Genomic DNA, 20,407 nt, shown 5'->3' on the forward strand with positions numbered 1-20,407 from the left:
TCCCTTCTGTGACCTCACCCTTCTCCCCCCACCCTACTCCCCGCCACCTCCCTCCACACCAGGCCAGGCTTTTCCACCTCCTCTTAGAGGTACAAGAGAGCCAGGGGCACTTCCATCATGAGCACAAGCTAAGATATCTGTCCTTGCACCTCTTGCCCCTTCATACATTCCTAGAAAAGAAGCAGGCTGCTGGCGCTTGTACCAGCCAGCCGACAGCAGGCTCAGCCACCCAACAGCAGGCTCAGTTCCGCATTTGACTCTTAATTATCTTAACAGTTCTTGGTTATTAATGATCTTGGGCCAAGAGCAGGGCAGTCTAGACCTCCCATCTACTCCCAGCTTCACCTGCCGCAACCTTCTCTCCCCCCACCCCCAGCTGCACACTGCACACGACCCTGACGGGGGGGGGGGGGGGGGGAAGCAAGGACTCAGTTTTAGAAACTGATCAGTTAACCCTGTTGCTGCTGTATCTAAGGCCAGTGCTCTTCCAGAGAGGGTGCTGTCCTACTGTCCTAAGCGCTCCACCAGACTCAGGATCTCCACCTGTTGTTGCTGCTGCCTGACTCCATCTTGTGAGCAGTCACGAGGCAGTTAGTGAACATGACCACAGAAGAGGGGGCCCGCCCGTTCTTAGAGTGATCACACTCTGGCCATAAGTGGAAATGTATCTGACCTTGCCCATTTTTCCCCCTAAAACAAAACTGAAAGGGCCCAGATCTCATGGCTCCCACCCAAGCAGTGTGACCATTGGCGCCTGAAGAGGTAGCACAAGGTACTGTAGCAGAGTACCCGCAGGGGTCACTGTGCCCAGGACTCCTCTCCCCTAACTCCCCGTCTGCCAGTCTCCACCTCACCTAACCCACAGAGGACAGCAGGACTCCAGCTCTACTTCCTCAGCAGCATACAAATGAGCCTGACTGGATCTGTAATGCTCACCACAGTTGGAACGGGGACTGGTACTCACTTCACAGTCGTTGTTGGGAGAACAGATGTAGTTGCTAATGGGAAAACTTGAAAGACTGAAAAAGTCATCTTTTACAGAGGTCCCCAGAACCAGTGGTATATGTGACAGTGGACGGTAGTCCCCTAAGAACCCCAGAAGGAGGATGAAGCAGGATAGGTGTGCAGATTGTCACACTTGAGAGGTTTGGGCACAGTGAGGCTGAGCCAATGCCTGACCCAGGATGGCACCTGTGCCCAGCTTCTAGGGACCACGGGCCAGGCTCCAGACCAGAATCCCCAGACCAGGCCCCAGACAGACTATCACTGACACTGTCAGTCTCCCAGTGGCGTCTCCTAGCCTGTGGAGACAGCCACTGTCACCAGCAAGAGCCTCTCTTTTCAAGAAGACTGAGTACCACTAAACTCAATTCTTCACTCCCAGAGCTCCCATGCTGAGCACATTTGTCACAGAATACCTAGAGCTGGCCCCGAATACCAAATAGCTTCCACTGCCCAGAGCCCCTGCCCCAGCCTCAGGTATTCCCACCTCCCTCTTGGATACCCTTGGACCCAAGACTTCCCCAGATAGAGTTGTCCACATGCTATAGTCAGATGCCCCAGCCCAGAATACACCAGAGCTGGACTGTGCACTCTCCAGGATGCAGAGTGAGGCAGCTAGGACCAAATGGGTTGTAAAACGTTGCTTTAATGTCCCAATGTTCCTATGAAAAGAAATTCCAACCAATTGGAGCAAAAGGTGAGTTGGCCCCACTCAACCTCCGTTTCCAATTTTGTGTCCCCAACCCAAGGCCACAGCAACCACAACTAGGAAATGGCTGACGCCAGGACAGGGACACATTTTTACTCCCTGGGACTGCAAGACTTCACGTGATGAGCAAGATCCCAGCCCACACCAAGACCTAAGCTGCTAAGGTCATAAGCTGGCCATGGAAGATATCCTTTTCACTGGGGTCTCATGGCCAGAATTTCAAAGAAGAAGGCAGAGGAGTCAAAGCTTGTCTGTCCCCCAAACTTGGCCAAGACCAGCCACAGAATCCAGTCCAGCAGGAACCAGAGCTGCCGGTACCTCACACTTCTGATTCCAGGCTGGAGATCCGCCTCCAGGTGCAGGACCTTGGAAACCCTTGTGTCCCACAAGCTTCCCTGCTGACCTCTTCTAGCACCCCACTGTCCCTGTAGCCTGTACCTAGCCCCAGGGTCCTGCCTCTGTGTGATGGAGGCTCCCAAGTTCCAATGAGCCAGGGACTGTGGCTGGAACAGGGTGGAGGGTGACGGCAGACAGTCCCCCAGCAGAACGGCAGGTGGGTATGGGTGTGCAGGCAGACATGCTGTCTGGGCTGCCAGGTGGCGGCCACCCCTGCTGGCACGCCCTCCACACAGGCCTCCCGGTAGGATGGCAGCCGCAACGACTGTGTTTGAGCCACGTGCCGGCAGGATGGCCGGCTTTGGGGACATGGGCAAGCGCAGGCGTGACCGGTACACCTGGCAGGCAGAGGGTTGGATCGAGTGAAGGCTTCTGCCACGGAGCTGGGCAGGGAAGCGTGCCGAGGGCGCGGGCCCCTGGCCCAGGCCGCGCGCAGCAGAGCCTCCCGCCGAGCCAGCTGTTCCGGCCCGAGCAGCGGCAGGTCGTCGGGCTCCGGGGGCTCCGGGAATAGCGGGAGAAATGGGCGCCCTGACCTCTCTGCTCGAGGGAAGGAACTGTAGTGGCAGTGCGCGTGCAACAGGGAGCGCTCCGGGAGCGCGCGCCGCTCGGAGGCCGAGAGGTGCGATCCCTGATGCCCGACTCGCACTGGCCACCGCGCATCCCAAGCGTGCCTGCAGGATGCTCGGGACACGTCGGGCTGAGGCGACCCTGCGCAGGTCGCGGGGCGAGCGGGAGGCTGCGGGGCCCGGCGCGCTAGCGGGGTGCGGCCCCCACCGGGAGGCCGCCAGCCGCTGGGACTCGGTTGTCCCGGAGGACCCGGGGTGCATGACCGCGGGCCGGAGGTGGTGGGAGCAGGCGCGCGGCGATTGTTGCCCCAGTTCTCGATGGTACGAGTGGCGCGGTCCAAAGAGCCGCTCACGTCCGCTGTGCTCACCATGTCTCGAGCCGCCTGCAGCATCTTCAGCACATTGGCCTGGGCTGAGCCTGCTGTAAGGTCCGGGCTGGGCGGCCGCGCAGGGCTCGGAAGGCTCTGTACCCCGTTGAAGCAGCTGTAGATGCCCTAGTCAATAAAGGGAAGACAGGGCGTGAGCCATCTTCTCAGGGCCTTGTTCTAAGCAACAGCTTTTAAAAGTCCTAACTGTGTGCTCCCAATGTCAGGCAACTTGCTGTTCTGCAGATGAATGAGGTATCTGGATTTCTTCTAACGCTTTCTAGCAAACGGCAGGGAGGATTCAAAGCCCCACCATGCTGACAAACCACGCCCCTTCACAAGATCTGTTTTACATATAAATGGGTCTACCGCCAGCTAGGTTGCTGTGCCTAACACTGAGACCTATATAGGGAGAGAGGCAGGCACCTACCCTGCTGAAAGCCAGCAGGAAGTCCAGCTGGGATGAGCTGGGCACTGAGTGTCGAAGTTTCCAGTAGACCAGGTGCTCCCAGGCAAAGACCAGAAGGGCCAGCCCCATGGCCACCAACAGCATGTAGAAGACGCCCGCCATGTTGTCAATGTCCAGCTTGCTGCTCATCACCTCGTTCTTCTCGTTATGGCAGATCCCTGAGAGCCACACTGTCTCCAACTTCTGTGTCTCCCCTGGCAGAGAGGACATACAAGTCTCAGGAATGCCTCCTTCAACAGACCCTACCAACACATGCCTGGATAGAGGACAGTTAGGCATCCTTGTTTCCTAGTCGGGAGAAGTCCAGCAGAAGCAGGACAGGGGCAACCAGAGAGAAGCTAGCTGCAGGATTAGTGCTAGCCTTATCCCTTTGCATGCGGGCTCCCACATGCCTGGTAAAACCTTGGATTTGTTATTTTGTTTCTTTCCGGCAGGATTCATTGTAACTCAGGCTGGCCTTGAACTTGGCAGTAAGCAAGGCTGAGCTTGAGCTACTTATCTTCCTGCCTCTGCCTCCCAAGTACTGGGACACACACCCCCCACCCCACCCCCCACCCCCCCCACCCCCCCCCCCCCCAGCAGTCAAAGCTTGTCAATTGGTTACACTTTAGCGTTCACTCACGCATTCAAGCTATCATGGTTTGTCTTTACCACAGACATGCCAGGCCCTAACTGGGGCCCCCACAGGCACTCGTGTTTTGTGTTGTATTTAAGGTTGGGGGAATTGGGATTTATTTTTAATTATGTGTATGTACATGCATGTCTATGTGTGTGTATCATTTGAGTGGGGGTGCTCAGGAAGGCCAGATGTATCTGATCCCTCCAAAACTGGAGTTACAGTCATGTGATGTGGGTGCTGGGAACCAAACTCAGGCTCTCTGTAAAAACAGTACATGTTCTTAGCCACTGAGCCATCTCTGCAGCCCCAAAGCACGGGGAGTGTTTTGTTTTATTTGAGACGGGCTCTTGATTTGTAGCTCAGGTTGGCCTCAAACTCATGATCTCTGCATCCCTGTCCCATGAGTAATTGCAGGTGTCCTCTCCGCTCAGACAACAATCTATCACTAAGGATGGAACTCCTGCAAACGGAGAGCTTTCTCTGGGTTTAGCACAGGGTGGGCTGGCCATTCCAACCAGAGAGCCCGGCTGCCAAGGCTAGCCTGCCTCCAGCTTGGGAGTAGGCAGATGTTTGGCCCTAACCTGGGTGTCAAGATGACAGAAGAGAGGAACTTATCTAGGAAAGGCCATGAGAAGGCTCTTGGGGCATGCTCAGTCACTCAGAACCCCCACCAGGCAATTTGAGTATTGTCTTGCCTTCATTGCCCTTTGGAGAACCTCCAACTCTGGCCCTTGCTCCTCCCTCTTGCAGGTCATCCCTCCCTTGAGTTTTTCCTCACACTTGCACCTCAACTTCCCCATCCTCATTCTCAGAGATCTTTCCCCGCAGAGGCTCTGTGCACACAGAAATGATAGTAGAAATGCTAATGACCACAGAGCTGTGGTCCACCCTGGAACCTAGAACTGATGGAACTCACCATCCCCCAGGAACTGCAGGAGCGCCAGGTCTATGGCCCGCTTCCAGTGGGAGTCTTTCTGCATGGCAATGCCATAGCCAGTGGTGGCAAAGACTTTGCCAGACCCAATGGTGACCAGCTTGCAGCCTTCGTCCTTGCCCGCCATGTAGTTGAGGACGGCGGCATCATAGATGAAGGCGTCCAGCTTCCTAGAGACATGCCGTGCCCTCAGGACCAAGGACCAAGGACCAATTCAGGTCAGAGGGAAGGGCCAGGACACGGCTCTGAGTACAGGAGCCTGCAGCCACCACCGGGGAGGTGCCCTGGAAAGGACTCCTTCCTCATTTCTCAGAAAGGGTAGGGGACTCACTGCCCAAGAATATACAGTGCCTCTGCTCAGACCCTTCTACTTGTAAAAGTCTGCAAAGTTTTTAGTCACCACCTCAAACATCTGGGTCATATGATAAATATCCACTATCTCTCCCAACTCTACTCTGCCTCAAGACCCTCTCATCCCTCCCCAGGAGTCCCACAAGACATGCCAGCTCCACTGTCCCTACCCTGGCTCTCTAAGGAAGGGATGCCTTAGGGTGCCTCCTGGGAAGACATGGAGCCAGAGGCACCCTTAGGAAGACTGGAGACCCACCCCATCTTCAGGCTTGTGAGAGCATCCTCCACCGAGCGCTGGTTGAACTTGACCATGTGAGTGTGCATGTCACGATAGTTGCTACGAATGTTCCTCTCTGTGCTGCCATTAGGTACCGTGCCAAAACGGAAGGGTGGGTATTGGTCTTGAGGCCGCTGAAACTATAGGCAGAGAGCAAGCCACTCCCACCCTCTTCATCTAGCCCACCCCCAAGTACCAGAGCCCCAGCCCCTGCACAGTCTTAGACACAGCCCAGGCCTCTCCTGTCTTTTACAGATGGAAACTCAGAAGCCTGAGACAGATGAAGACTTAGCCAAGGCCACTCAGTCTGTGGACCTGAGTGGTCATCATTAATCCTCCCCAGACCCCCAAATCCTTCCCACTCCAGTCTTGGTTCAAATTCCCCAGACTTTGGCCTGTATGTGCCCTTCCAAGGCCTGTCCCCACCCCTGGTGCGCCCCCACCCTCCACCTGGCTATGGCCCAGGAACCTTCTTGTCACTAAGGCCCGACACAGTGTCGATGTATTGTTCCTGGATCATGAAGGCTGCCAGATTGGCCGTGTAGCTAGCGAGGAAGATGACAGCGAAGAAGGCCCACACCAGGACCATGATCTTGCTGGTGGTGCCCCGGGGGTTCTCGATGGGAACAGAGTTGTTGAAGACCAGTGCCCACAGCAACCACACGGACTTGCCAATGGTGAAGGATGGTCCACCTGACTCTGGGGGTGAGAGGGTGCGTGCTGGGGCTTTCCTGGCCCACTATGAAAGGGCTCAGAGCCTGGTGGGTACTTCATCACTGGCCAGCCCACCCTGTCCCTCCACCCAGGCCCATGTAACAGCTTACTCTTGCCCTTGGTGAGATTCTGGTTGTAGCTGACAGGGCTGAAATACTCGAACATGAAGACAGTGATGGCAACCACCGTGAGGCACATTACAAACATCATCACCCACACGGCAGGGCTGTAGGGCTCTGGGGACCAAAGCAAGAGGCTCAGAGACCTGGGCTCCACCCCATTCCAATAGTACCAAGATGCAACAACTGGAGACGGGCAGAGCAGAGTCCTGGCAGCCCTGTAGGTGGGGCCAAAGGTCTCTGACCCTCAGAGCAGCTGAACCCCCAAAGAGCCTAAGGTAGGACAGTGTATAAGGTTCAAGGCTTCCTCCTGCCTTCTGCCCTGAGAGCACACATCACTCCATTGTAACTTTGCATAGCTCCTGCATCCCCAGCAGGGCCTGTCACTGGGGAGGGTTCTAATCTCTACCTGGAGGGTGGGGCTCTCTGAGGCCAGGTCTTACTGCACATCCCTCTGACATGAAGCTCAAGCCCCTCCAGAGACTGTCTGCTTTATGAAGAACCAGCTGCTATCCTATCCGGAGCCCTTGCTCCTTTGGGAGAAGGCCATCCTAGGAAATGGGAGTGGAGGTGGCTCTCTGTCCTGTGGCTGGAGAATCCACTCAGAGAAGTTCTGTGCCCATGTGTGTGTATGTGTGTGTGTGTGTGTGTGTGTGTGTGTGTGTGTGTGTGTGTGTGCGTGCTGGCCTGGAACACACTATCACTGTGCAAACCCAGCTGGTCTTAAACTCAAGCAGATCTTCCTGCCTCTGCCTCCTGCATGCTGGAATTAAAGGCCTATGATACCACTCTTGGCTCTGTATCTTTCTTAAAGCCACCTAGGAAAAGAGGAGCAGACTTGGGGTGGGGGGTCTCACACTGGCCTAGCTAGCTCTCAGCCCCTTCCCAGCATCCCACCCGTCCCCACCACCAGCTCTCTGGACCATTTCACACGGCAAGCCCCACCTGACCTCCCACCGGTCACACTGGAAAGGAAAAGAACATAGTTGTACACTCCTGCCCCTGAACCTGGCTTGGGGGCCTGACACATGGGGCTGACCCCCACAAAGTGCAGGGTTCCTAATGGAGTAAGAAAACCATTAGCACCTCTCTCGTGCTCCTCACACCCTTCATCACTGGTCCATGGTGTAACCTCCAGCACAGTCAGTAGCCAGCCTATCTATCTGCCCTCACATCCTTCCCAGTGGCTCCGCTGGCCACACAAACCTCACCCAGAAAAGCCGAGGGGGAGACGGTGCCGTTGCTCCTTGCCACCATCACACTGATGCCGGTCTCCACAAAAGGCACAGAGAAGTCTATAATCTCTGAGCGCTCTTCATTGATGGTGAGGGAGCCGATGGCCATGTCTGCCCGCTTGTAGTATACCTAGGAGGCAGGAGAGCATCCAAGAGGTCCCCCCACGGACTTTCACATTCTCCCTAATCCCCACCCAAGAAGTACATCCAGCAACCATCAGTGGAATCGGCTACTCCCTCCCTGGGTCCTCGGAACACAGTTCCCGGGACCTCATCACTGCGAAGCTGACAGCCCACTTGCATGACCACATGGCTAAGGGAAGCATGAAATCTGGCAGCAGGCAGGGTGGCCTCGGTTGAATCTGTGGTCGAACCCAGAGTGAACCTACCTCACCGATCATACCATTCCACACACCACGAACCCTCTTGCCGTGCTTGCCGTTGGTCACCAGGTACAAGTCGTAGGAGAACTTGACCACCTTGGCCAGCTTCTTGAGGATGTCGATGCAGAAGCCCTTACAACAGAGCTTGGTGTAGGGGGTTATATCCCCGCTGCTGCAGCCACCACCAGGAGTCAGAGCCCTTCAAAGTCCTCAGCCCCACCTGCTCCTCCCAGCCTGGCATATGAACCTACACACACACACACACACACACACACACACACACACACATACCCAAGCATGAGACACATGCACAGCAGCCAACCAACGCTCCCTCCCCATGACAGCACCCAGCTCACACCAGACCTGAAGGTGTGGTTGCTCTGTCTACGGCAGGGCACAGTGTTGGGAACACAGCCACCTGTGCCAGGGTCAGGGCTCTCCACAATGACAAAAGGCCTTTCTTCCAGTGTGGCCACTGTCAGGTGCCGGCTGTCCACCACAGGCTGCAGAGAAGTGCTGTAGCGAGGCCATACTGGATACTTCATGTACAGGACCCCATGATCCCACCGTCCCACCTGCAGAGGACAGCCAGCCTCAGCCAGAACCTGGAGTACGGCTGTCCACCCACTATGCTCTAGACAGGGCCTCTGGGGACCATCTGCTGAGGCCAAGAACCCTAAAGATACCCACGGCAGACAGATTAGGGGGTCTCGGGGCAAAGGCATTTGGAGGACAGAAATATAGGCCAAGAACTGAACCCGGACACAAGGGCAGACTCCCCACATCCTCCTCCAGGCCCTGGGCCCTGTGATTTCCAAGGCTGTCACCACATTGCTACTGGTCCAAAACACCTTCCTGAAGCTCAGACTATCTCGAAGCGCTAGCAGCCCCCCACCCATGGCGCCCCCCGACATGACTTCAGCACATCTTCCTCTAACATCCATGTCCAGCATTTTCCCGTATTTTCATACCCCCTAAACCACCAGCCACATCATTTAACAGCCTTTAGACTGCACCAGATTAGCACCTCTTCCTACCGGGCTCCTACTCAGTCCTCGAAAGTCCAACTGGACATCCAGTCTTTAGTAACGCCTTCCCTAGTTTCCTCCTTAGAAAGCAATCAAGTTCTTGTCTTTTTCTCTACTCACTGTTTGGGGTTGTGTTTTGTTTTGTTTGTTTGTTTGTTTTGTTCTATTAGGGGGCAAAACAGGTTCTTGCCTTGTGCCTCGCTGTCCTATAACTCCCTATGTAGATCAAATAGATCAAGCTGGACTCAGACTTGAAGCAATCCTCCTGCCTCTGTCCCTGAGTACTAGGATTACAGGCATGGGTAACCCGGCCCCCACCCCCACCCCACCCTGTTCTGCTTACACCTGTACTCAAGCACAGATTTCTGCTTATTTACATGTCCAGCTGGCTGGCACAGACGTGGGTCACTCACTCCTCTAGGGCCAGGACTATGTGATAGAAACGCTTAAGTTCAGTAGTGCAAAGAAAGCAGGGTATTGTGGGAGCAGGGGAGGAGGGGGGCTCAAAGGTTTCCCAGTGAAGGATGTTTCAGCTAAAATGGCTTCAGGGAGACACTAGGATACCGAGGACAGACAGACAGAAACTAGGAAACAGAGGACAGAGGGCCCTGGGCTCACCCACTTCTCACCATCTCCCAGAGGCGATGCCGGTTGAGAGCGATCACAACCATTGTGGGCTGGACCAGGTACCCACCAGGGCTAAAAGAGAAGTCTCGGCCTTCCCAGGTGACATTCAGCAGATGCCTGGGGAGGGGAGGCAGAGAGATGCCAGGGTGTCCCAAGACCCCAGGATGTGGCTCTGACTAGGACACCCCATAACACCACCATCATAGGGCATTTGTGTAGTGATTACATTAAAAGTCTCCCTGTGTTGACCTCACAGGCCTTTGCATACCCTAAAACCCGCTGTTTCTTTAGATAAGGATTCTAAGACCCAGAGTCCTGAAGTAACTTGACCCCAGACATATATACTAGTGATAGCTAGACGGAGATGAGACCAGGGAGCCCAAGCTGACTGCCATTCAAGTCCCCTGAAGTGGCCCATATGACTGGGTATGTGCTCACCTGTAGAAAGCCTCCCTGGCAGGGCTGACGGGTCCTGGGTGGCTTCGGCAGTCTCCAGCCGGGGCTGGAAGGGTACCGTACTGGCGTCGGTAGCTGTGGGCACCGAGGGCCAGAATGGCTACACCGTCGCGGACTTTCTGGCGTAGGCTAAGGCGCCAACTCTCGGTGACCACACTGATGAGGCCCACTGGGAAGGCTGCAGGGGGAGCGTCGGTGCTTCCCAGCGCCAGATTAGGTACTAACCACACGTGACCGGGTCCCACCAAGCCAGCCTGTGCAGCCTCCGCGAAGAGCACCTCCGCCTCTTCACGGGAGCAGTAGGCCACCAGCACCGGGGCGTCGACCTGGCGCAGTAAGCGCTGAGTGCGCGCTCGCGGCCCACCGGGGCCCAGCTCCAGCGTGAGCACGTCCAGCAGCCGCCAGCTCAGGTAGCTGGCGTCGGCGACGGCGCGCACGCCCTCGAGGAAGAGCGCGTGGCCCGGGTGCAGGCTGGTGATGACAGCGAACGCGCTCCAGTCGTATTCCTCCAGCACCTTGAACAGCACCTGCAGCTGCTGCTCCAGGGACACGCCCAGCTGTAGAAAGGCGGAGCCTGGCTCCTGGGGGCGGGACGGGGGCGGAGCCTCAGCAGGGGGCGGGGCGGAAAGAGCCAAGTCCTGCTCCCCTGCCCCCACCACATTCCCCTGCTCCCGAAACCTTAGAGCAGGAGGTCTTTCAGTGTCCCGGGGGGCCCCCTGCCCTGGAGTCAATTTGAGTCACCTGGAGAATTTTACAAACTAAGATCCGGGCTCCCAACCCAACCTGACCCTGCTGGACTACAGCACCAGAAAGATCAGTGAACTTATTAGAAACGCAGAAGTCCGGGCCGCACCCCAACACCTACAGCATCCATTAGAATTTCTGGGTGACTCCTGCAATCTGCCTATGAACAACCTCTTCCCCTGAACCTACGAATTTGAGAAGCGCGGCCCAGACCAACTGAATCTGAATCTTGGAATCACGGCGCTCTCTGCTAGCACCATGAAAAACAAAGTCCTGAAAGCAGAAAAATAAAAGTCCTGGAAGCAGAGCTCCGGCACGGAGATAATAAGAAAGCACCACCTGCCAAGAGCCTCCGGAGTGAGAAAGTCCCTCCTTCACACCACCTCTACCACCCCAAAGTCCTGGCAGTGCCAGCTTCAGTGAGCAGATTCCTCCTCCTAAGGTCTCTTGGGGCCACTATAGCTGCTCCCAAGATACCTCCTCACTGTCATCCCAATCTTATTTTTAAAAAGGGAAACTATAGGCTCCAAACCCCATTTCTTCAGTAGACAAATTTCAATTAAAAGAGAACCAGAGAAGCAAGGTGCGGTGGCACATGCCTGTAACCACAACATTTGGAGAGCAGAAACCAGAGGGTCTCCACAAGTTCAAGACCAACCTGGCCTACACAGTAAGTTCCAGACTGTAGCCCAGGCTGTAGACTGACACCCTATCTCAGAGAAAGTGCAAAGTTGGAGACTTTAAAGCCATAGCCACTGGCCACCATGCGTGAACCTCATTTGGCTCCTGTTCCAAGCAAAACCAGACTTAAAAATAAACATGTATGACATTTATGAGGTGGTGGGGAGATGTGGGCCCTGGCTGGATATTTGAGGAGGCCGAGGAATTTTTGTTATTTATTTTAGACGTGATAATGTATGGTGGTTTTATCTTTTTAAGCTTTCTCGTCTGCTGGAGGTACACACTGAAATATTTATGGGTGGGATAATAAGCTGTCTGGACATTTGCTTCAGTTTACCACAGCAGAGGCAGAAATGGGCAGGGGTGAGTGTGGGGGCGGGGTTGGGGGGGATGAACCAAGGTGAATAGAAGATAGGTAGTGAGCCTTTATGCTTTCCCTGTGCAGTCTCAAATTTCTCTATGATGGAGTGGCAGTGAAATAGACGTGAATCAAACCAGTGGTCTCCCATCCCTCCTCCCATGACTGCCCTCACTTAGAATAAAGCTAATCCTGAGCAATGAGACCCAACCCCTCTCCAGGCTTCTCTCTGTCATCAAAGCCTCCCCGCAGATCCCTGTTACCCTTCCCAACTCCCCCTTAGCCTTGGGCCTCAGAGTAGATAGCATTTGTTTTTAAAAAATCATATCTGGAGAGTGACCCCATAGGAAGAGCAGCAGTCCCAACTAACCCAGGGAGCTCCCAGAGACTGAGCCACCAACCAGGAGCATACATGGCCAGCCTGAGGCTCCTGGCACATATATAGCAGAGGTCTGCCTAGTCTGGCCCCAGTAGGAGACGATGTGTTTAATCCTCAAGAGACTTGAGGCCCCAGGGAAGGGTTGGGGCCTGGTGGATAGGGAGCACCCTCTCAGAGGCAAGGGGGAGGAGGAATGGGATAAGGAGCTGTGGGAGGGAGACGGGGCTTGGGAGAGCAATGACTAGAATGTAAATAAATAAAATAATTTTTAAACATCATATCTGGCCAACACCCTATCCAAACAGGTCCTGCGAGACTCCTTCCCCTGGGGGGCATCAGTCTTTCCTCCAAAATGCCTGTCAGTTGGAATTACAAATGAATCTGTGTTGGGAACTTTCTCCTCAGGAGACCAAGAGTGTCTGTCTTCCTCATGCCCGGAGCAGAGATGGAGCAGAGACATAGCTCCGTAGTGCCATCCCCTGTAGATGAATTCCCAATGTCCAAAGGGTCTGAGGCCTGACCATTGAGAGCTGGAGAAGCAGAGGAGGTAACTTTGCCAGCACTGCTGGAAGAACATCTGCCCACATCATCCAGACGCGCACTGATACTGAGGAGCCAGGGAACATCCTCCCCACAGTATCTTTGCCTTCCCTGGTCACATCCTCAGACCCAGCCAGCTCCAGCTCCCAAAGACCTAAGCTGCTCCGTAATTCAAACTCAGCCCTACACCCTAGCTAGTTGTGGGCTCATGGAGGAAGAGATGAGAATTATAGACAGGCACCTTGGGGGTGAGGACCACAGCAGAACCTCCACTGATGCTGAGGATGGGCACGTGGGTCTGAGAGGAGACGAAATCCAGCAGCTGAGCCACGGCCTCAGTGTCCACGTTGTCCTCAAAGACGATGCCGTGGACTCGGGCGGCACCCAGGAGCCCACAGATTTGGGTGAGGATGCTGCTGGGGTTGGTATTGTTGACCCCGATGGTGAGTGGCTGGATCTCCAGAGGCAAGTCCAGGAAGTTCTGCGGGGTGAGACGAGTCCGGGCCTGGGCCTGCAGTGGCCCAGAGCTGCCAAACACCACCGCCACGGTCACGGCCTGTTCTCCCTGCCCTGCGCCCAGCCCTGCCCAAGCACCAAGGAGTGAAGTGAGAAGCAGGGCGGGCCCCAGGGCTCCACCCATGTCCACTGGAGGGTCCTGCAGAGAAATCAGAGCAGGCACAGAGAGAGGTAGATGGACAAACAGAAGGTAAGGGCCAGAGAACACACAGACAGCCAGAGTACAGAGAACCTTCCTACACAGGAGAGGCAGAGGCAGACAGAAACAGACAGACACAGAAAAAGAAGACAGGTTAGCTAAGCAGAGCATCCCCAGGGCACCTTGGAGATGCAAGAACGAGGAAGAACAGAAGCCAGGACAAGGTTTGTCACCCTTATCTATGAAGGGCTAGAAAGGTCACGGTCCCCAAACCCAGTTATCTGGGTTCTACCCTAACAAAGACTCTGAAATGTCAGTGTGTTGTTCGGGAGCACTGAGCTGAGGGCACGGAGCTGAGTTCAAGTCAGGTGTGCCGCTTACTAGCTGTGTGATCTCTAAAACAAATAAAAAAGATGTATTTCAAAATTATGTGAAGATGTATGTGTGTGTGTACAGGGGTCTGTGCATACGTGTGATGTATGTGTGTGTGTACGTGTATGGGTAGCTGTGGAGTCAGATCCCCTGGAGCTATAGTTACAGGGAGTTGCGAGCTGCCGATGTGGGGACTGGGAATGGATCTCTGCAATGCCTGAGTATCTCTCCAGCCTCAGCTGGGTGATTTGAGAAGTCGCTTTGCCTTTCTGAACTTCCAAAACAAGAGATCCAGCTATTCACTGCCATTAGCAAATTTTACCTTGTAGGTGACAGCCTCTTTGCCAGATGAAGAAAGGCAGCCCCTTAGCACACCCACAGCTCAGTCCACGCTACAACCGAACTGAATCTTGCATCTATCCCTCATCAGAATGACTACTGCTCCCCACGGACAGCCCCTGGCTCTCTGCTGTGTGGCTCTGCCCGGTGGATCCTCTCCTCCAGAACTTGTATGTCTTTGTCTCTTTCCCCTCAGCCAGCTCATTTAGGACAGCCCTCTAAAGCAGGGTGGCCAAGGACGACTCGCTTGGGTTCAGGACATCCAAAGCCCTGAGCTATCCAATTTATATCCACTATCTCCCGTCCCATTGCTGGTGTGTAGAATCTTTTTTACACCTAACCAAAGGGGCAGAGCATGTCTGCTACACAGATTCATTCTTGATCAAGACCAAGAGCCAAGCAGGTGAGAGAAACATGACCTTGTGCACCTGCGGACGGATGCTGCTCCACCCACAACAAAACTAACCAGGGTGTTGAAGAAGGGTCTGAGAGGACCTGCCACTCCAGTCCCCTGGCAGGAAATTTGCACTCCTTTGCCACAGAGATGCAGATTAGACCCAAGCAGGCTACCCAGGATGCACTTGGTACCTTCCAGAGCTGGAGCCTGGAAACTCACAGAATAGCCCTGGCTTCTTCCAGACCTTTCTTTCCTCTGCTTTGCAGACTGCGACATCTCTCCCTTTTGCCCAAAGCCTAATTTCTCATGGGACATGCCACAAAGGCTTCCCTCTGGACTATCCAGTTCTCTCTAAGGGGTTCTCAGGGAGTGTGCGTGAATGGAAACCTCTCCTCTAGGCTGAAAAGACAGCTCTGAAGGCGATCACAAAAGGGAACTTTCCAGTTACGAAGTGTGACTCGGTACGCATGTGTACAGATCACCTTCCTCTGGAGTGAGTTGCCGGATGGTAAGATGTAACACGAGGTAGACAGACGTGGTCCCTGCTCCCCTGGATCTCAGAGTAGAAGCTGAAGAACCAGCAGACTGTTCTAAGCTCCGCCCACCTCCTCTCTCTAACCTTACTTCCATCAGACCCTGGCCTCGCTACTCCCCTCCCTGGACGCCTGCTCCTAGCTAAGGATCTAGCACTTGTTCACAGAGGCGCAAGGAGCTGATCAGAGCTGACAGTGTTATCATTGACAGGTGAGATGAAATTGAACAGGTCAGGGCTTTGAGCTCAAGTGTCAGAAGTTGGTAGAAGTTCAGTCTAAGGAGGGATTGGCGGCCGGGAAAGGAAAGCCATAGATTTACTAAAACCTGTGAGATCTCCCCGTGTCGGTGAATGGCAGCTTGGAGGCATAATTGGGTCTTGGATGAGATCCCAAGTCACATCACACCATGCGGCGTGGACTGTACAATCTCCAAGCATGACAGTGACAGGCACTGTCATGCTCACTGCTCCTTTGAAGGCCTGTGTGCGCATCCAGTATGCTTGTCACTAAAGGGAGGTACGTGGTCAACACAGGCACGCTGGATATCGGAGATGGTGTGCAAAGTGTGTAAGTGTGTAGCCTACCTGATTAATCTGTGTGTGTGTGTGTGTGTGTGTGTGTGTGTGTGAATAGAGTCCTAAGCCATCAGAAGTCGATGCCCCACCTCATTCATCAAGGCAGAGTCTTTCCTTTGAACCCAGAAGAGCAGAATCCAGTGCCCATCTAGCACTTACATGAACTCTGGGGATCCAAACTCTGATCCTCACCATTTATTTGGAAAACTCTTTATCCACTAAGCCTACTTCCCAACTCTTTTCATTGATATTTTTATATTCACTATATGTTAAAATAGTATTTTGGGAATGTGTTGAATTAAACTATACTATTAAACCAGGCATGGTAGTGCACGTCTTTAATTCCCAGCACTCGGGAGGCAGAGGCAGAAGGGTCTCTGAGTTTGAGACCAGCTTGGTTTATGGAGTGAGAATTTCAGGGCAGCCAGGGCCACAACAGAGAAACCCTGTCTCTAAACAAAAACAAAAGAAAACCAATAAACAAATAGAGACTATACTATTTGAAATTGATCTGTTTCTTTTTCCATTTTATTTATTTATTTTATTTACTCATTTATTTATTTTGAGGCAGGGTTTCAGTATATGTGGCCTCTGCTGGCCTGGAACTCACTACGCAGACCAGAACTCACAGAGACCTGGCTGCCTCTGCGTCCCAAGCACTGAGATTAAAGATGTGTGAGCATCACACCTGGGTCTTTTCTCTTTTATTAATGTCATCGGTACCTGCAAATTTAAAGTCACACATGAGTGTCCTATTTTATTTCCTCCAGACAATGAGAGTCTGGGGGAAGGGCCCAGGTTCTCTCCCAGCTCTGATGGGAGGCTGTGGTCCTCGGCAGATTCCCTCCTCTGTGAAAATGCCCTCCTCTGTACAGGCTGGAGTGGGGAAAGTTGAGGCAGGTTGAAAGTCAGCAGGTCCCTGAGCTTACAAAGCCATGTGACAGGGCATCTCCTCACAAGATGGCATACTTCCCATCCCATGTCCCTGGCCCCCAACCTCTCCTTCCCATCTGCTTCCTGCCTCCTAACTGCCACAACTTCCGCCTGGACCCTGTGACAAGGGTCAAATGGGAGAACTCTCTGGTGCCCACAAATAAACTACCAATGTCCAACAACCTAACCCAATCCCACTGTCTTCTCCTTCTTGGATACTCACCCCTGCTAATCTAGTGGTAAGCTGTTTTTATCTCCTTCCTTTGCTCCTAACAAACAATCCGAGTCCCCTCTTCTGTAGGCTCCTGCCCCTAATCTTGATTCATCAGTGCTGGGCCCCGGGGCGGGGAGGGGAGGGAACAGGGTTAGGGTCCCATTACTCTTTCCTTGCAGGGTGTGGAGCTGGGAGACGGTCCTCCTCAGGCCCCCCCACCATGACTGAGCTTTTGTGTATCTCTGAAGACACTCTCTCCCAAAGGGTCTTTAAAAGAGTGTTTGCTGAACACCTGGTCCCCAAATACAGAGGAGAGGTTGGCAGTGAGTGACTACTTGTTTCGGACATTCTGCACCCCTTAAAAGGTTCTATCAATCTTACATGTTCAGGGACCTTTTCTTCTGCTTCCACCAACCCCCAGTCACACGCAGACTCCTTGACAAGGCCGTGCATACACATACACACTCACTAACCTGGAACACTAATGGCGCCCCCACTCCAAGGCCCAGAAGCTCTGGTACCAAAGCTTGTATCATCCAGCTAGGCTGATGACTCTTGCGAGTGAGGGACCTTCGCCGTGACGACCCACCTCTAACCCTTGTCTCTTCCTTCTCTACCCCACTAACACCCCAGGCATCTGGAAAGACATAGTCCCTCTGTCGTCCACATTGGTGGGGTCTCAGAGTTCTGCCTTTTCCAATACTCCTGCCCTCTCCCGCCTGATCCTCCCCTCAGCCCCCAGGGTCGCCCCGCCCCCTCCTCTTGTAGGAATCTTACTCTGGGGCTGTGAAGTTCGGGGTATTTTTAGGCCGGCGATAAATAATTCATAGGGAACGTGGCATCTGGCTGCCCCTGCGGGAGGAGGGGGCGCGAGCACCGAAGAGCCACCATCACTCGCCGCTCAAGGACACTCGCGATGCGGCGGCAGTGGCGGTGACTCCGGGCGCGGGGACCCGCGCCACGCCTCCTGGCGGCCAAATCGAGCACCACGCACTCTGCGCCCCCAACCTGGCCACTGCCCCCTGAACTTTTCCCCACAACCCTAGCCCCAGCTCTAGGCCTTCAGACCACTGCCCCAAGTTAGGCCTGGATCTCAAGTCCTTGGGCAGGGGATGGTCGAGTTAGCCTGGCAGGCGGGTCGGTGGATCAGGACCCAATCCAGGTGGCCTTCCAGAGTGGACCCCCAGGCGGCCGGTTTCCTGCCGACCTGTCTCTTTCACGTTTTTATTCTTGACAAGTTTAGAAACTAGCTCAGAGGCAGACACTGGACTTGTTCAAAAGAGCCAGTAGCATGGCATATTCGCCAAATTTTCTTGTGGCCAGGGGTGGGGGTTGCTTATGGGGCCAGGACTGGGCCACCATCTGAAGACTGAGGATGCTATACCAGATGTCTCATTGGGAAGGGAGGGCTGGAAAACACAGTGAGCAAATGGGGTCAGTGTCCGACCCAGCGGGAAGTTCTGCCTGTCGCCCAGCAGGACCTTTGAAGAGTCGCCAAATCAGCCCTTGGGAGATTTGCCGCCTGCTAGGTGCCTTCGTCTTAGATAGTCGGAGCTCCCCCTGCTCACCTAGTCCAAGCACAAAACGCCTTCGGCAGCTAGAGGCTCAGGCGTCTCCTCTCAGCCGTCGGGGATCCTGGTTGCAGCCCCAGGAGACCACAGCTGCCAAAGGGTGCTTCCGGGGCCCAGGCACCGGAGCGCAGGCTCTACCGTAGCCTCTTCCTCCCACTCTGCTTTTGGAGCCCTCAGAGCCGAGGGGAACCAAGCCGTGGTGTGTGTGGGGGGGTCAGCGTTTGGGGAAATCCTGTCACCCCAGAAGCCCACTGATTGTCAGAGGTCAGGGAATGGAGTGTTAGGAGCTACCAGGAAAGGGAAAGAAAGTGGGAAGCAGAGGGCCTGGGGAGACTCACCCTAATGGGTCGGTAGTAGGCAGATGCGCGCAGCAGGTACCCAGCAGGGACCAGCTCGCCAACTGCTACAGCTCTCCGAGAGCTCTGTGTCCTTTCCAGCTCCCCGCGCTCTGGTCAAACCTAGCCTCGGCCCTGGTTCTTGGCCTTTGCCGGGTTCCTTGCAGGCTTCTACCTGCAACAGTTGGACCCGGCAATCCAGACTCCCGCGTCCGGGGACTGTGCCCAGCTTGGCCTGGCCATCGCTTCAGGCGAAGGGAAGGAGGCTCCACCACCCTAGGGACAATCGCCTTGGGCTCTCCACCCGCGTCCTTCCCTCGCGCCCGCGGCCAGTCTGTCTCCCCAGCCTGTCTCCCCTCTCCTCCTCTGCGCCCAGGTCCACACCAACAGTCCGGCTCCCAAGGGTCGCGGTCCCCTCCCGCCCCCCAGACCTCTGACGCCCGAGCTGGCCATACTGTCTCGGGTGTCCCGCGTCTGTCTCCACCGTCCTTGCCCGCGCGGCGCTGGAGCCCCTTAAGTTGCCTACGAAGTTGGCGCCCCCCTGCTCGTCGCCAGCCCTCGGCCGCCACTCACCGGGGAAGGGGCGCTGCACCCACGCCCAGAGCCCGCGGCCGTCTCCCGCGCGGTGCTCTTCCCAGAGCCAGCCCCCGTGAGCTGGCACGCTGGCTGCGAGCTCGGCGGGCACCGGAGCCGGGCGCGGCGGGACCAGTACGGGTAGCGCGGCCTGAATGCCGCCCGCCCCCGCGCCCGGCCCGCGCCCCGCGGCGGGGCTGTGTCCCGGGCTGCGCAAAGGCGCGCCTCCCGCTCTCGGGGCTCACCAGCCGACTGAGATGGAGCTCGCCACCGCCGGTCGCCTCCGCCCCGCCCCGGCCCGCCCCAGCCGGCCACCGGTGCCCCTCTGGCCCGTCCAGGCCCCTCCCTGACAGCCTGTGCTCCTAGCTGGCCCCTCTCCTCTCTCCTGCTCAGGGACCCTGTGCCCAGACTCGACGCTCAGAATCAAGGGCAACCTCGGAGAAAAACACCAGCTTGCCAGGAGCCCTGGGTTTGAGCCCTCGGTTCCCTAGCTGTGTGACCTTGGGCCAGTTAATTTCGAGGTTCTTTCAGTTTTTAAAGTAAGGCAGCATCTTGCTGCTATAAGAAGCCTTAAACTGCCGTAGGCTGAAGTCGTTTTTGAAAAGGCTTGTGGATTTATCTGGAAGCTTGAAAGTGGAAAGGCACAGAGTGTATGGAGACTGGAGGGCCAAGCCAAGCCTGCCAGCACCCAGGAGAGACAGGGGCACACTGGGGGACCTTCTTTTGTCACTGTTTCTCTGTCCTGGGGGCACCAGGCAGCGAGGTTAGCAGGGCAGACTTGTAAGGGATTCATCACCAGTGACTGAAGTGTGAACTGAAGAGGCCGAAGAAGCAGGAAAGACAGGAAAGGGAGGATAGGTGTATGCCCTGCCCCCATCCCCACTGCAGCCCCCTCCCCCCCAATCCCCACTGTCCCCAGGACACTCTTGAGCAAGGATCTGTTTTCTTAGTTCCCTCT

The 20,407-nt window shown here is 55.2% G+C and overlaps 1 protein-coding gene across 14 annotated transcripts; it reads right to left on the bottom strand.

Moving 5' to 3' along the window:
* Positions 1-1,628: 1,628 nt before the first annotated feature.
* Grin2c (glutamate receptor, ionotropic, NMDA2C (epsilon 3)) lies at positions 1,629-19,757 on the bottom strand. 14 transcript variants are annotated; one of them, NM_010350.2, is made up of 15 exons: positions 19,450-19,703; positions 18,880-19,051; positions 18,539-18,773; positions 13,194-13,704; positions 10,233-10,831; positions 9,797-9,911; positions 8,503-8,714; positions 8,146-8,311; positions 7,733-7,886; positions 6,513-6,638; positions 6,158-6,387; positions 5,668-5,828; positions 5,043-5,230; positions 3,469-3,701; positions 1,629-3,167 (listed from the first exon to the last, which is right to left on the bottom strand). In NM_010350.2, the coding sequence occupies exons 4-15, from the start codon at positions 13,590-13,592 to the stop codon at positions 2,031-2,033; spliced, it is 3,720 nt and encodes a 1,239-aa protein (NP_034480.2). In that variant the 5' UTR covers positions 13,593-13,704; positions 18,539-18,773; positions 18,880-19,051; positions 19,450-19,703; the 3' UTR covers positions 1,629-2,030. The 14 variants fall into 14 exon arrangements, 13 of the variants coding, with proteins under 13 accessions (NP_034480.2, XP_030101436.1, XP_011247041.1 ...); XM_030245576.1 differs by lacking the exon at positions 18,539-18,773 and having other exon boundaries at positions 13,194-13,607; positions 19,450-19,757; XM_011248739.1 differs by lacking the exon at positions 18,539-18,773 and having other exon boundaries at positions 5,043-5,248; positions 13,194-13,607; positions 19,450-19,757.
* Positions 19,758-20,407: the final 650 nt, after the last annotated feature.

The sequence above is a fragment of the Mus musculus genome, chromosome 11, assembly GCF_000001635.26.
Source record: "Mus musculus strain C57BL/6J chromosome 11, GRCm38.p6 C57BL/6J".
Lineage (NCBI taxonomy): Eukaryota > Metazoa > Chordata > Mammalia > Rodentia > Muridae > Mus > Mus musculus.